Here is a 15,443-nt window from a genome sequence, read left to right on the forward strand (position 1 = left end):
TGGTATTTGTCAATAATAGTTAAGGTGATCCACAAAAGTCACAATTTTTCTTCTTTCTAAATTGAATTTACTCTATACTTACTATGTGAAAGAGTACAGTTTGTAGGAAAGACAAATTGAGAAGGCTGGAAAAAAGTTGTAATTGAACTTGCCTTCCACAATCTTTTCTTTTTAAAAGAGCATCCTTTTAAAAAAGATTTTATTTATTAATGAAAAGATAGGAGGGGAAAAAAAAAAAAGACAGATATCATGCTGGTAGACATGCTGCTGGGGATTGAACTAGGGAACTCGTGCTTGAGAGTCCAAATGCTTTTATCCAGACCACCCTTCCAGAATCTTTTCTATAGATCAATGTTGCATTGAGTATTTACATCACTGTGTGCAAGCACCTGGGTTCAAGCCCCCACCTGTAGGGACTTTAGTATCATTTTTCAGTGATTTCTCCCTTGTAAAATTATTTAACCTTTATTGTTTATTAGTCTTTGTACTGCCACCAGGGTTATCACTAGGGCTATATGCCAGCACTGTGACTCTCTCTCCCAGTGGCCATTCGTTCTTTCTGTATTATTTGATTGGACAGAGAGGGGAGAGGGAGATAGAGCTATCTGCAGGTGGGGAAGCAGAGGCTCCAACCTGGGTCATTCATTATGCATGATAATGTGTGCACCACCGCCTGGGCCCTTATTTCCTAGTCTTGATATCCTAGCAGTGATGAATAATTCTATGCAAGATCTCTCCTTTTCCTTGAGCCTTCTGGCAACCACCTTTCTGTGACAGTCCTCCCCGTTTGTGTGTGTGTGATTTTAAATACTGATTTACAGAATGATAAAATAAGTTATAATTCTACACCACTCCCACAACCTGAATTCCACGTCCCCATTCCTCCATTGGAAGCAGCAGCAGTACTCCCAAGGTCACATATATGGCTTAAATACTTTTTTTCCCCCCTCTTCTAACATTTCTTCCCCTTTGGGAGAATGGACCAAAATTCTTTTGGGGTGGGCAGAAGGTGGTAGTGCTGGCTTCTGTAATTGTTTCTCTACTGTATGTTGATAGGTCGAGCCATACCTCCAAACTCTTTCTTTTCCTAGTGGGGTAGGACTCTGGAGAGGCGATGTTCTAGGCCACCTTGCTGAGGTCCTCTGTCCAGGGAGGTATCATACCTTCTTCACCCACCAAGGGACTCTTAGTCTGTGTCTATCTTTCCATGAATGGTGGGGCTACATATCTCTTCAAGATTTTTTTATTAGAAAATGGTAGTTCCATTTAAAAATTGGTGGCTGTAATGATCTATGTTCTCAATAGAGTAAAAGCCCCACTCCACCCACCCCCTTTCTCTAGCTCTTGTTGATTTGATTTTTGTTTTATATTTGATTTTCCTATTTACATTTCTCTGGTTATTAGTAATGTTGAGTTCTCATTGGCCAGCAGTCTGTGTGATTCTTTGCTCAGTAATGCTAGCCTTGTAAAATGAATTTGAAAGTGTTATGTTTATTAATTAGAAAGAACTAGAGTATTACTCGGGCATATGCAATACTAGGGGTTAAACTTCTTGTTTGATAATCCTGGACATTAGATTTTTCTATTTCTTTACAATTTAAATCTTGAGACATAGCTTATTTTTAGGAACTTTTGCTTCCCCCTTCCAGGTGGAGACCAGGGATTTGAACCCTTGTGCATGTTACCTAACATGCACTCAACCAGGTGCGCCAACACCTGGTCTTCAATCCTTTGTGTTCTTTTTTTTTTTTTAATTTTTTATTTAAGAAAGGATTAATGAACAAAACCATAAGGTAGGAGGGGTACACCTCCACACAATTCCCACCACCCAATCTCCATATCCCACACCCTCCCCTGATAGCTTTCCCATTCTCCATCCCTCTGGGAGCATGGACCCAGGGTCATTGAGGGTTGCAGAAGGTAGAAGGTCTGGCTTCTGTAATTGTTTCCCCGCTGAACATGGGCGTTGACTGGTCAGTCCATACTCCCAGTCTGCCTCTCTCTTTCCCTAGTAAGGTGTGTCTCTGGGGAAGCTGAGCTCCAGGACACTTTGGTGGGTCTTCAATCCAGGAAAGCCTGGCCAGCATCCTGGTGGCATCTGGAACCTGGTGATTGAAAAGAGAGTTAACATACGAAGCCAAACAAATTGTTGAACAACTTTGTGTTCTTATGTGGTGTCGACTGTCCCTTATTTCATCTCCGATTTTGTCTGTGCCTTTTCTCCATGAATGTAGTTTAAGGCTAAGGCTGCTGATTTTATCATTTACAAAGAGATGGCCCTTGTTTTCACTGATCTTTTCTATTGACTTTTTAAGTACTTTAAGTATGAATGTTCCCTTCCTTATTAATAACTTAGGGCTTTGGGGTTCTTTTTCTAGTTTGTTATTTTTTTTTCTTTTTAAAATTTCCTTATTGGTGAATTAATGTTTTACATTCAACAGTAAATACAGTACTTTGTGCATGCATAACATTTCCTAGTTTCCCATATAACAATACAACCCCCACTAGGTCCTCTGTCATGGAAAATCAGTTTAAGATTTATCTGCAAAATGCATTTGTCTGAATTTTTTAAAATAATTTTTTATTAATTAATTAATTTATTCCCTTTTGTTGCCCCTGTTCTTTTATTGTTGTAGTTATTATTGCTATTATTGAAGTCATTGTTGGATAGGACAGAGGGAAATGGAGAGAGGAGGGGAAGACGGAGAGGAGGAGATAAAGAGAGACATCTGCAGACCTGCTTCATCACCTGTGAAGCAACTCCTCTGCAGGTGGGGAACTGGGGGCTCCAACCAGGATCCTTATGCCAGTCCTTCCGCTTTGCGCCACGTGCGCTTAACCCGCTGTGCTACCGCCCGACTCCCTGTCTGAATTTTTTTTTTAATTTATTTCTTTATTGGGGAATTAATGTTTTACATTCAACAGTAAATACAATAGTTTCTACATGCATAACATTCCCCAGTTTCCCATTTAACAATACAACCCCCACTATGTCATTTATCGTCCTTCATGGACCTGTATTCTCCCCACCCACCCACCCCAGAGTCTTTTACTTTGGTGCAATATGCCAATTCCATTTCAGGTTCTACTTGTGTTTTCTTTTCTGATCTTGTTTTTCAACTTCGGCCTGAGAGTGAGATCATCCCATATTCATCCTTCTGTTTGACTTATTTCACTCAACATGATTTTTTCAAGGTCCATTGAAGATCGGCTGAAAACAGTAAAGTCACCATTTTTTACAGCTGAGTAGTATTCCATTGTGTATATAGACCACAATTTTCTCAGCCACTCATCTGTTGTTGGATACCTGGGTTGCTTCCAGGTTTTGGCTATTACAAATTGTGCTGCCAAGAATATATGTGTACACAGATCTTTTTGGATGAATGTGTTGGGTTCCTTAGGATGTATCCCCAGGAGAGGAATTGCAGGATCATTGATAGGGTAGGTCCATTTCTAGCCTTCTGAGAGTTCTCCAGACTGTTCTACACAGAGGTTGGACCAATTGGCATTCCCTCCAGTAGTGCAGGAGGGTTCCTTTGACCCCACACCCTCTCCAGCATTTGCTGCTATTACCTTTTCTGATGTATGACATTCTCACAGGAGTGAAGTGATAACTCATTGTTGTCTTTATTTGCATTTCTCTGACAATCAGAGACTTGGAGCATTTTTTCATGTGTTTCTCGGCCTTTTGGATCTCCTCTGTGGTGAATATTCTGTCCATGTCCTCCCCCCATTTTTGGATGGGGTCATTTGTTTACTTGTTGTTGAGTTTGGCAAGCTCTTTATATATGTTGGTTATTAAACTCTTGTCTGATGTATGGCATGTAAAGATCTTCTCCCATTCTGTGAGGGGTCTCTTGGTTTGGGTAGTGGTTTCTTTTGCTGTGCAGAAGCTTTTTAATTTGATGTAGTCCCATCGATTTATACTTGCCTTAGTCTTCTTTGTAGTTGGATTTGTTTCATTAAAGATGTCTTTAAAATTTATGCGGAAAAGAGTTCTGCCAATATTTTCCTCTAAGTATCTGATAGTTTGTGGTATAACATCCAAGTCCTGGATCCACTTTTGTATTTGGTGAAATACAGTGGTTCAGAACGTTTCATTCTTCTGCATGTTTCAACCCATTGTTTCCAACACTATTTTTTGAAGAGATTCTGCTTTCCCCATTTAATAGTCTGAACTCCTTTGTCAAAGATTAGATGTCCATAGGTGTGGGGGCTCACTTCTGGGCTCTCAATTCTATTCCACTGGTCAGTGTGTCTATTCATGTTCCAGTACCAGGCAGTTTTGGGGGAGAGGAGAGGAGAGGAACAGATCTGCTGCTGCTCGTAGCCCCACCTCCGGAAGTCTCTCTTGATCTCTTTCCCCTAGTTTGTTAATTTTTAATCGGCTGAGATTTTTCTTGTGACTCCACCCTTCTCCTGAATCACACCCCTCAAGTAACAGATTACCTCATCAGCAGGCATTCAGATAAGGTCTGTAATGAGTCTTGGCTGGTAACTCTACATATTGTGACTTTCCAGCTTTGTCTCTATTTAGAGAAGGGCACAAGCTGCCATGACACATGAGTACAGCTCTGTGATTTCTCTTTTGTTGCCCTTGTTTTTTATTGTTGTAGTTATTATTGTTGTTGATGTTGGATAGGACAGAGAGAGGGAGAGAGAAAGAAAGACAGGTGCATGCCTATTTCTACGTGTCCTGCAGCTCAGCAAATGTTGGGAAGCTGCTGGAAAGAAGAGACACACATTCTTAGTAATGTTACTTCAAGTCTTAGAAATGGTCTCTGTCTCAGAACAATGCCGTCAAACAGACCTTTCTTTGTAGCTTGGTGTACATGTGTTTGCACGGCACTTTCAAGTCAAATAATACACCAGTGGTAAAAAGAGAGGAGGAGAGTTCATTTAGAATGGGTCGGTGGTAGCACACACATTACCATGTACAAGTTCCCAAGCACCTCCACTGCCACCCTGCAGTAGGGCAAGTCTATTTGCAAGTGTTTTTCTCTCTTCTCCTCTCAATGTCTGCCCATCCTATCAAAAGAAAAAATGGTGCCAGAAGTGGTGGATTTGTCCTACAGACAAGAAGCCCCTGGTAGTAATTTAAAAAAAAAAGTCTCTTATCTCCAGTCTACTTAAGAAACTGCAAGATGTTTTGCAGATCAGGAAGGAAGAAAGGGGAATCTGTGTTTCTTGCCATTCTGATAACATCTATGCACTCAGACTTCTTGGCTACAACTAGGACAGGATTGTAGTAAGTTAATGTGAGTAGACTGATAAAAACCAAATGACTCCAGTTACAACTACCTATGAAAAGGGGGTATTCCAAATTCTCAGGGCTCTGCTTTACTTATCTTTTAGTCACCTCCATACTGACTTTTCCAGATAGGAAACAGACCACAATGTCCTTTAGTGCTGGAGGGCCTGGGTTAGAACATGGTTCACACGAAAGTCAGAGCAGCATGCTGTCCAAGTGAGCTATTTTGATGGTTTGACCAGATCCTGGTAGAAGTCTACCATATGGATATGTCAGCGTATGTATTTATGGAAGCTTCACCAGAACTAGTTAAATAATAAATCTGGAAATCTCACTGCTAGGGACTGGCTAGATCAGGTAGCTTAACCTGGATAGTGTACTGCTTTACCTTGTGCATGACCCAGGTTTTAGCCTGTCTCCTGATGCATAGAAGGAGACTTTGCTGCTTTGGTCTATTTCTCTCTCTGTCTCCCGCTGAGAAAGTCATCCTAGAGTGATGAAACTACAGAGGTGACCAAAATGAAATAATAATTTAAAAATTAAAAGCTAAGCTACCTCCACTGAACTTTAACTGCATCGGGCCCACCTGTTCTTACACAGGAGGGAGACCTGTACTGTTTCCTACTTGAGAGAGGTCAGGGGAAGTCACCCAGCTGGGAAGTGGCAGAACCAGGACTCAAATCCACAGTCTGGAAACAAGTTAGCTGTGGTCTCTCTCTAATAAAAATAAAAATAAAGCAGGTCTGCATTCATCTCTTTGGGTTAACCCTAAAAAGTAGGTTCTGTGTGCTTGCATTCTTTATAGTCTGTCTACATAGGAAAAAAAATTACAGAATATTAAAGGATCATACACACATGAATTTCTAGGTATGGAAGTATATATATATATATATATATATATATATATATATATATATATATATATATATATCCCTCTCCTTTTGCCCCAGAAAAGAAACAGTAGAGAGACGAATCATAAGGGAGAGGAACTCTTCACATTCATTTTATCAGTTAATCTTCATTCTAATTGGTAGGACAGAGAGACACCTGGAACACAGCTTCTAAAACTGCCCCAGCAGGTGGGGGCCAGGGGCTTGAACCCAAGTCCTTGTGCACAGTAATATGTATACTACCACCTCACATTCATTATATATCTGTGTTGTTAAAAATAATTTTTTAATGTTCTCTTAAGTTTGTTTGAGTTATACAGTAAAATTCTGGCCTTTAATTTTAAAGCCCCAAATATTGCTCAGGTTTATCTTAGTACCAGGCATCTGGGACCACAGAGCCTCAGGCATTAAAGTCTTTTTCAGAATCATTATGCCATCTCTGAGGCCCTACTATTATTAATGTAAATGGTTTATTATGTAAGTGGTCTGGGAAGTGGTGCTGTGAATAAAAGCACCTGACTCTCAAGTCTGAAAGGCCTGGGTTTGACCCCTGACATCAGGTGAGCCAGTCAGATGCTCTAACTCTTATCAATACATAATCCTTTACTATTATTTTATTTTGAATAGAAACAATGAGAAATTGAGAGGGAAGAGGAAGATAGACACCTGCTCATGAAGCTTCCCCCCAGCCTCACAGGTAGCAACCTGGGTCCTTAGGCACCGTGTTGTGTGCTCTTTACCAGGTGCACCACCACTTCCTGGCCCCTTAATACATACATCTTTTTTAAAAAAAAATAAGTGCCCACATTCCTCCATGATGCAGAAAAGGCAGAAGCTCTCCTCTCACTTTTAAAGATCCTTTGGGGCCAGGTGGTGGCACACCTCGTTGAGCATGTACATTACAGTGCGCAAAGGCTCGGGTTTGATCCCCACTTGCAGGGGGAATACTTTGCAAGTAGTGAAGCAGTATTACAGATGTCTCTTTCCTTCTCTATTTCCCCCTCCACCTCTATCCAATAATAAATAACAAAGTGCTTTTAAAAGTCTGAGTGATCATGCCTTTTTTTTTTTAATATTTATTTATCTATTCCCTTTTGTTGCCTTTGTTGTTATTGCTGTTGGATAGGACAGAGAGCGGGAAAGAAAGACAGACACCTGTAAACCTGCTTCACCACCTGTGAAGTGTCTCCCCTGCAGGTGGGGAGCCGGGGGCTCCAACCGGGATCCTTAACACTGGTCCTTACGTATGCTTCACGCCACATGCGCTTAACCCGTTGTGCTACTGCCCGACTCTCGGTCATGTCTTTCTAACTAGTGGAAGTGGAGACTATTTTAGGTGTGTGGTTTTCAGCCAGTTGTCTTTTTGACTACAGAGTTATTGCTGGAGCTTGGTGTTGGCACCATGAATCCACTGCTCCTGGGCCACCATTTTTTCCACTTAATTGGATAAGACAAAGGGGAAGGGAGAAAGACGACACCTGCAGACCTGTTTCACCATTTTCACTTAGCCAGTTGTCCTTTTTTACTATCATTGAAAAAGGTTTCCTGGCCTAAGAGGTCCATGGTTCAATCCTTCATACTCCCATAAGCCAGAGCTGAGCAGTGCTCTGGTCTCTCTTAGTCATTAAAATAAAATATTGAGGTGGAGGGGGAGGAAATAAATCTCCCTGTGATATCTTCATTGCCTTCTGTATTTTTGTTGTAGCTAAATCTGTGAAGGTGAAGATCAAGCTTAATAAAAAAGATGACAAGGGCCGGGACAAAGGAAAAGGCAAGAAGAGGCCAAACCGAGGGAAAGCTAAGCCCGTCGTGAGTGATTTTGACAGTGATGAAGAACAGGATGAGAACGTAAGTGGCAGAAGGGGCTGGAAGCCTAGACACCCTGACCAGTCCCTCCTACCAGTTCCCTCACCACCCAGAAATGGAAAAGATCCACTGAGATTTCTTTACTGAGGCATCTGAGTTCTGGGATTTGTAACAAAGAATCAGGGGGGCTTTGTTTCATGCTTTTTAAAATGATGTTCAAAAATGAAAATCACATCAGATTGCTTTGCTTATTGCTTTCTGGCATAGAGTGTGTTCTTTTTAAATTTCTGTGGATAGCTAGTATTTTATGTCCCCAATGCCTGGCATAGTGGCATTTATAAAACTAGGAGGAAGAATGGAAAAAAAAAAAGTTATAGATTTCACACACAAAAGAGGGTCTGGATAGTGTTACACCTGGTTGAGTGCATATATTACCATGTGAAAGAGGGAGATTTCATGAGTGATTAAGCTATGCTGCAGGTGTCTCTCCTTATCTCAATTTCCCTCTGTGCATCAATTTAAAAAAGATTTTTTTATCATTGTCTCTAGGGTTTCACTGCTCCAAGCCAACTTTTTTCATATGGAAAGCAATAAAAATAGACAAAGGGAAAGATACCACAGACCCAAGGCTTTGTCTTTGAAGTTTTATGCCTGCATGACTCCACTGCTCCTGTTAACTTTTCTTTCCTCTCAGTGATTTAATTTTGCTTTATAAAATTCTAAGATAATGGGTATAATTCCACACTGTTCCTACCACCAGAGTTCTGTGTTTTCCACTGGAAACTACAGTTGTTCTCCCAAGATCACAAATATGGGTTGATTACTACTTACCTTTTTTTTTTTTTTTTTTTTGCCTATTTTTTTTTTCTATGATCCTGCTTTCTCTTCCTTTCTAAGTCATACCTACAGCTATTACTACTTCTGAGTATTCTTCTCAAGGTGCTGATGGAATTGGGAAGCCTAACATTTCCCCCCTCTGGGTTACAGACCAAATTTTTTTATGGGGCACAAAAGGTGGAAGTTCTGGCTTCAATAATTGCTTCTCCACTGGAAGGTCAATCCTTTCCTCCAGACTGTCTGTCTTTCACTGGGCTCTGGAGAGGTGAGGTTCCAGGACACATTGGTGAGATTGTCTATCCTAGCAGGTATTTCTCTCTTGGACAGGCCAGAGAAAATACCTGCAGCACTGCTTCACCACTTGTGAAGCTTCCCTCCTATGGGTGGGGACTGGGTATTTGAACCCAGATCCTTGTACATGGTCATGTGTACCCTCTACTGGTGTGTCACCACCCAGTACCACTACCCTTCTTTCTTATAAGGGGTGAGAGAGAAATAGAGGCGAGGCCCCCAATCCTCCCAGGTAAACTTTTCAGGGGACACTGATTAAGCTAGTCCTTGAAGCAAGAACATTTGGTACCATATTTAGTGATTATACCCATATTGTGAAATAGCTGTCACTCCGCCTGTTACAGACATTGGTGTGCTGACTTCCGACCCAAGTGGCATAACTCAGTCCAGTGAGTTCCCTTGCAAAACCACAAGGTGGAAATGCGGATAGATACCTTGGCCTTTGACATACATGCCTGCCACTTTCCTGGAGACCACATCCCTGGTCATTTTCTTTTTTTTCATTTCTGTTCTCTTTCTGGAAAGATAATCTTCATTTTTGTATGCATGTTCATTTGTTTTCCCTTTAACACATTTGACCTTTTTATTCGATTTAAACATTAACTCTTAGCCCAAGCCTTTTCAAATAAATGTAGTGTGTTTTCTTTTAAGAGACTTATCAGGAAGTAGGCATCAAATGGCACATTCTTCTTTTGTAGATTTTTCTAAAACATGGGGGGTGGGGTGGGAAACAGAAGTTATTAGCAGCCAATCTTGCACACCAAATTGGAAGAAGAAAACACTAGTATAAAAGCTGATTTTTTTGCCATGAGGATGTTGATACCTTTCTTTTGTGTCTTTCCACCTTCCTGCAGAATGAAGAAGCTTAGATAACTATTCCCAAAAGAGTACTACATGATTTCTTTGTGTGGGATATTGTCAGTCTTTTTCTTGCATGTATTTTTTTTATTTAGATTATTTCATTTTAATGAGCGAGGAAGATCAGAGCTCTGGCTTAAAATTTAAGCTGGGACCTCACAGCCTTAGGCAGGAAAGTCTTTTGTGGATAGTCATGCTGTCTGTCCAACCCTGCATGTTTTTAATTCCATTTTCTCTTCTACTTTTAGGAACAGTCAGAAGCAAGTGGGACTGATGACGAGTGACCTGTGTGAACTGTTTTTCCTTGGTAGAGATGAATTCCTTCTCCCTCAGCCCCCCACCCCCCATCCTACCCAGTGAGTTCATCTGTCATATGGGCACTGGGTTGTTTCTCTGTCATCACCATCTATAAACTAGCTTTAGGATAATGCCAGACAAACATATGATATCAAGGTGTAAAAAAAAAAAAAAGTGCACACACAAATATTTGTAACATATTGTGACCAAATGGGCCTCAAAGGTTAAAATAGACAAAGCTTTTGATGGAAAATACGTGGGTGGATAGTATATTTCTATGGGTGGGTCTAATTTGGTAATGGTTTGATTGTGCCTGGTTTTATCACCTGTTCAAATGAGAAGATTTTTGTCTTTTTGTAGCACTGATAACCAGGAGAAGCCATTAAGAGCCACTGGTTATTTTATTTTTCATCAGGCAATTTTCCAGGTTTTTATTTGTTTGGTATTTTTTTTTTTTACACTGTGGTACATATAAGCAACTTTAATAAGTGATCAGTGTACAGTAGTTAGATTTTACATGCATATACATTTTTCCATTTTATGCTCTATGATCTGAAAAAAAATGCTTTTTGAATTGTATAAGATTTATGTCTATTGTAAACATTACCTTGTTTTCCCTCTTAATTTGGAAAAAAAAAAAACGGATTCGTTGAAAACGCTATTGAATATTGCAATCTATATCGTGTATTGGATGGCTTCTTTTGTCAACTTGATCTCTTCTGTTACCAATGTGTATCTTGTCTCCTCCTCCCTAAAGTGTACTTAATCTTTGCTTTCTTTGCACAATGTCTTTGGTTGCAAGTCATAAGCCTGAGGCAAATAAAATTCCAGTAATTTCCAAGAGTGTGGTGTTGGTGCTTTCCTAATAAAGAGAGAATTTGTGGTCCGGGAAGTGGTGCATTGGATTCTCAACCATGAGGTCCTGAGTTCAGTCCCCGGCAGCACATATACCAGAGTGATGTCTGGTTCTTTCTCTCCTATCTTTCTCATGAATAAATAAATTCTTTAAAAAAGAGAGAGAGAGAGAGAGAATTTAGCTCAACAAAAACATTGCCTCTTGTTTTTGAGTTCTAGGTGACTGAGGCCCTATACTTGAGTGAGTTCCTTGCAGAGATGGGGCCCTCTCTACCCATAGAATGAACACTCATGTGCTGTTGACAAAGTCATGGTGAATTTTCCTATGTTTTTCTATGCATCATGACTTTTCCAATAACTACTTCAGTAGGATGAACCCGGTTCAACTGCTTCCAGAATTTAAGTCTTAAGTAATAGCAGAGATATGGCCATGAACACCAAGCTCACTAGGACCCTGAAGTTCTGTTGATTAGCCAGAAACTCTTAATACAGACCTTAGGGTGCAAAAAACATATTTCTTGATTTTAAAAGTTTTCAAACATGTTTAATGAAAAGACTACAGCAAAAACCCACGCACCATCCTATTGGATCTCAACAATGACTGCCATTTGGAAGTAGTAATAGGTGTAGATGCAATGTTATGCATGTACAAACTATTGTATTTACTGTCAACTGTAAAACATTAATCCGCCCAATAAAGAAATAGTCAAATAAGAAACCCCTTGCATTCTCTTTAAGACCCTCATTTCTCCTAGTTCTGGTACTTCTAGGATACACCCATACTTGACATTCTTTATGATCCCTTACTGCCATACCACCATCTCTATTGCCTTCAACCAAATCGCTACTGAAATCCTACTGTGGACTGTGACCAGAGATACTGAGTCTAAAAAGTCAGCCTCACAACTCTTCAAATCTGGTGAGACCTTTTCTAACACATGGGACTACCTACATCCACGTTAGATGGCATGTCATTTAACTAAGTAATAGATTAGGTTAGGGTTTAGGGTACTGGATATAGGTGTACATGTATCCATAAACAAGGGGCAATTATATAACTCAAAGTCAAAGTGCTCAATGATGGTTGAGGTGCCTAAAGAAGGCACCATAAATTTTGTAACTGATTGGACCTAGACCAAATTAGCTGGGCAGCCTAGCAGAAAGGCCCAAAGAAGGCAGATCCCCAAAACCTAACTCTGGCTGGGCTCAACAAATGATACTCCATGCCTAAACAAATGAGAGAAAATCTAAGATCATCAGATAAAGAGAGAACTACAAAAGTTGGTTAAGGGCAAGAGACTGGCCCACTTAATGGCCTGTTTGGTCAATATCATACCACCTGATCATCTGTGGCTCTAGTTAGGGAATCCTTGGATCCCCATATACATATGATGGGCCTAGACTTCTAAAGGGTCCCCCTCTCCACTACCACTGGTTGCTTCCATCAGGAATAGCATCTTGTGGGCCCTCCCAGGACCTTGTCCTCACCATAAAGCAATGATGGTAGGGATAACCCCAGTCTCCGAAGGGAGGCTGGGACTGGGGGTATCTTGCCCTGCCACTCAAAAAAGACTAGTCCTGAAATGAGAGCAGCCTTCGATGTTCCTCAGATATGACCATGAACTACAAGCTTAGACCAATAGGGACTTAGAGAATACACTGGCTCTGGTGCTAAATTTATATATGCCCTGGAACAGGTGAATGAAGACAAATAGTTAATTTTAGCCACAGAATGCCAGGCTGGCTTCACGGGTGGTAGAGAGACGACCAGGGACACACGGCTGAGCTGGGAAGCAGTATCTCATTTATTAATCAGATACATCGCCTTTTATGCATCTCTTCACAGGAAGTGGTAAGGGAAAGGGAATGACTAGGAGAGGGGGCGGAGCAAAAAAAAGAGCTCCAACAGAATGTAGAAAGATTCCATCTAACCAATAGGGATTAAACCAATACCCTGCAGGCAGGGCGGGACCTAGGTAAAACAGTGATTATGTAAATAGACCACAGCCTCAAGCAATGTAACAGAAGGGGTTTTAGAAGCAGAATTTAGAAGCAACAACAGAATTTTTTTTTTCAAGAACGGGAGCTACTCCCTGCCCTAATCCAACTTTCTAGCCTTTTTCTCTACTCTGACACCATTTTCTCAGACAATATATATATATATATTTGTATTTATTTATTTTCCTTTTTGTTGCCCTTATTGCTTTATTGTTGTGGTTATTATTATTGTTATTGATGTCGTTGTTGAATAGGACAAAGAGAAATGGACAGAGGAGGGCAAGACAGGGAAAGACACCTGCAGACCTGCTTCACCACCTGTGAAGTGACTCCCCTGCAGGTGCGGAGCCAGAACCTCAAACCAGGACCCTTACGCCAGTCCTTGGGCTGTGCGCCGTGCGCGTTAACCTGCTGCGCTACCACTCGACTCCCAACAATATTCTTTTTTAAAAAATATTTTTATTTATTTATTATTGGATAGAGACAGAGAAGTTGAAAGAGATGGGGAAGACAGAGAGGGAGAAATAAAGACAAGACACCTGCAACCCTGCTTCACCACTTGCAAAGCTTTCTCCCTGCAAATGGGAACCAGGGACTTGAACCCAGGTTCTTGTGCACTGTAATGTGAGCACGTAACCAGGTGCGCCACCACCTGACTATCAGACAATATTCTTATCCATCCTCAGGCTAGTTACCAGACTCAAGCAAAACTACCATAATTGTGTGCTCCCAGGAACATGCCTAAAATGGTTCTCCTAACTTTCTTCTACCCTAAAATCCCTAATCTTATCTGTTCTAATCCTACTTTTTGGTGCCTGTTCATTAACCATTTTGTCTCAGTTTAGGTCAATTCACCTTCTAGACACCAAGTTACAGATGCTACCATGACACCATCCTGACTTCTCTGGGCAGAAGACCTCACCAATGTGTCCTGGACCCTCGAATCTCCAGAGCTCTGGTCCACTAGGAAGAGATAGAAATAGGCTGAGGGTGTGGATTGACCCGTCAATTCCCAATGCTCAGTGGAAAAGCAATTACAGAAGCCAGAACTCCTACCTTCTGCTCCCTCAAAACAACCTTGATCCATATTCCCAGCGAGGAAGAAGTGATAGGATGAAGATGAGAGGGCTCTGAACTCCAGCTCCATCAGCATCAGAGAGAGAAGGAAAAGGACATATGGAGGTAGTTATGCTGTCATTAGTGGCTTGGAGGGGAAGAGAGTATTGAATCAGAAAAAAAAGGGGCAACTATGTATAAATATGGACAGACAGTTGTAGAGATGATCGTTGGCCCATGTCTACAACTTTAGGAGGACTGTGCTGGCTTGTAGTGGGGAGACTGAAGATTCAGAACTCTGAGAATGGTGTGGATTCAAACTCCTGCTGACATGTAATTCTATAATATAAAAATAAATAAACTAAAAAAAATAAATAAACTAAATAATAATCGGCCCGTACCTGTAACCTTTGGAGAACCCCTGCAGTTTCCAATGGAGAGAATGAGAACACAAAACTCTGGTGGTGGGAATGGTGTGGAATTGTACCCATTATCTTGTAATTATGCAACCCACCCCCCCACACCACTTCACTTCCCTTAATCACTCTAACTATACAAAAGAAAGTAAGATATCTTCCTATATATACTTCCTAATCTCTTCTGACAGCATTAGTGTTATTGTCACCCCTTGACAATCTTTAGAAGAAAATACTATACAATTTGCCAAGAGACAAATATCCTGGCAAAAAATATCAACGAAAGGACAATTGTTGTCTGCTATGAAAACCACTATTATAGTTATTAAACAAATAAATGCATTAAAACTTAAGGTTAACATAGACCCTTCTAAAACCTAAATAGCAGTTTGTATACAACAAATGACACCCAACTCATCAGATAAAGAAAGGACTACAAAAGCAGCATAAAGGCAAGAGACTGGCTCCTTAATGACAACCCTAGTCAGGGAATCCTTAGATCCCCATTTAGATATGATTGGCCTAGATCTCTACTAGATCCCTCTTCCCACCCTCACTGGTCACTTACATCAGGAATGTCAAGCCCTCCTGTGGGTCTCTACCAGATCTTGCTCACACTATAAAGTAGCAATGGTAGGGACTGCCCACTCTCCAAAGGATTTCTGGGCTAAGTGCGCATAGTAGTATGCACACTATCCCAGTTTAAGCCCCTGGCTCCCCACCTGCAGGGTGGGTCACCACAAGCAGCGAAGCAGGTGACTTTCCCCCTCTCTACCTTCCCTAGCTCCCTTCATTTCTCTGTCCTGTCCAAAAAAAAAGCAGAAAAAATGGCCTCTAGGAGCAGTGGATTTGTATTGGCAGCACTGAGCCCCAGCAGTAACCCTGGAG

At 41.0% G+C, this 15,443-nt stretch overlaps 1 protein-coding gene across 7 annotated transcripts in view; it reads left to right on the forward strand.

Annotated features, from left to right (window-relative positions):
* SMARCA2 (SWI/SNF related, matrix associated, actin dependent regulator of chromatin, subfamily a, member 2) overlaps positions 1-11,071 on the forward strand; it is a 277,308-nt gene extending 266,237 nt beyond the window's left edge. For all 7 annotated transcript variants that reach the window (XM_060199759.1, XM_060199763.1, XM_060199760.1 and 4 more), the window contains 2 exons: positions 7,847-7,989; positions 10,182-11,071. In XM_060199759.1, coding sequence (XP_060055742.1) covers positions 7,847-7,989; positions 10,182-10,217 — 179 coding nt within the window. In that variant the 3' untranslated portion in view covers positions 10,218-11,071. The remainder of the gene's footprint in view (positions 1-7,846; positions 7,990-10,181) is intronic.
* Positions 11,072-15,443: the final 4,372 nt, after the last annotated feature.

This window comes from Erinaceus europaeus, chromosome 10, assembly GCF_950295315.1.
Source record: "Erinaceus europaeus chromosome 10, mEriEur2.1, whole genome shotgun sequence".
Classification (NCBI taxonomy): Eukaryota; Metazoa; Chordata; class Mammalia; order Eulipotyphla; family Erinaceidae; genus Erinaceus; species Erinaceus europaeus.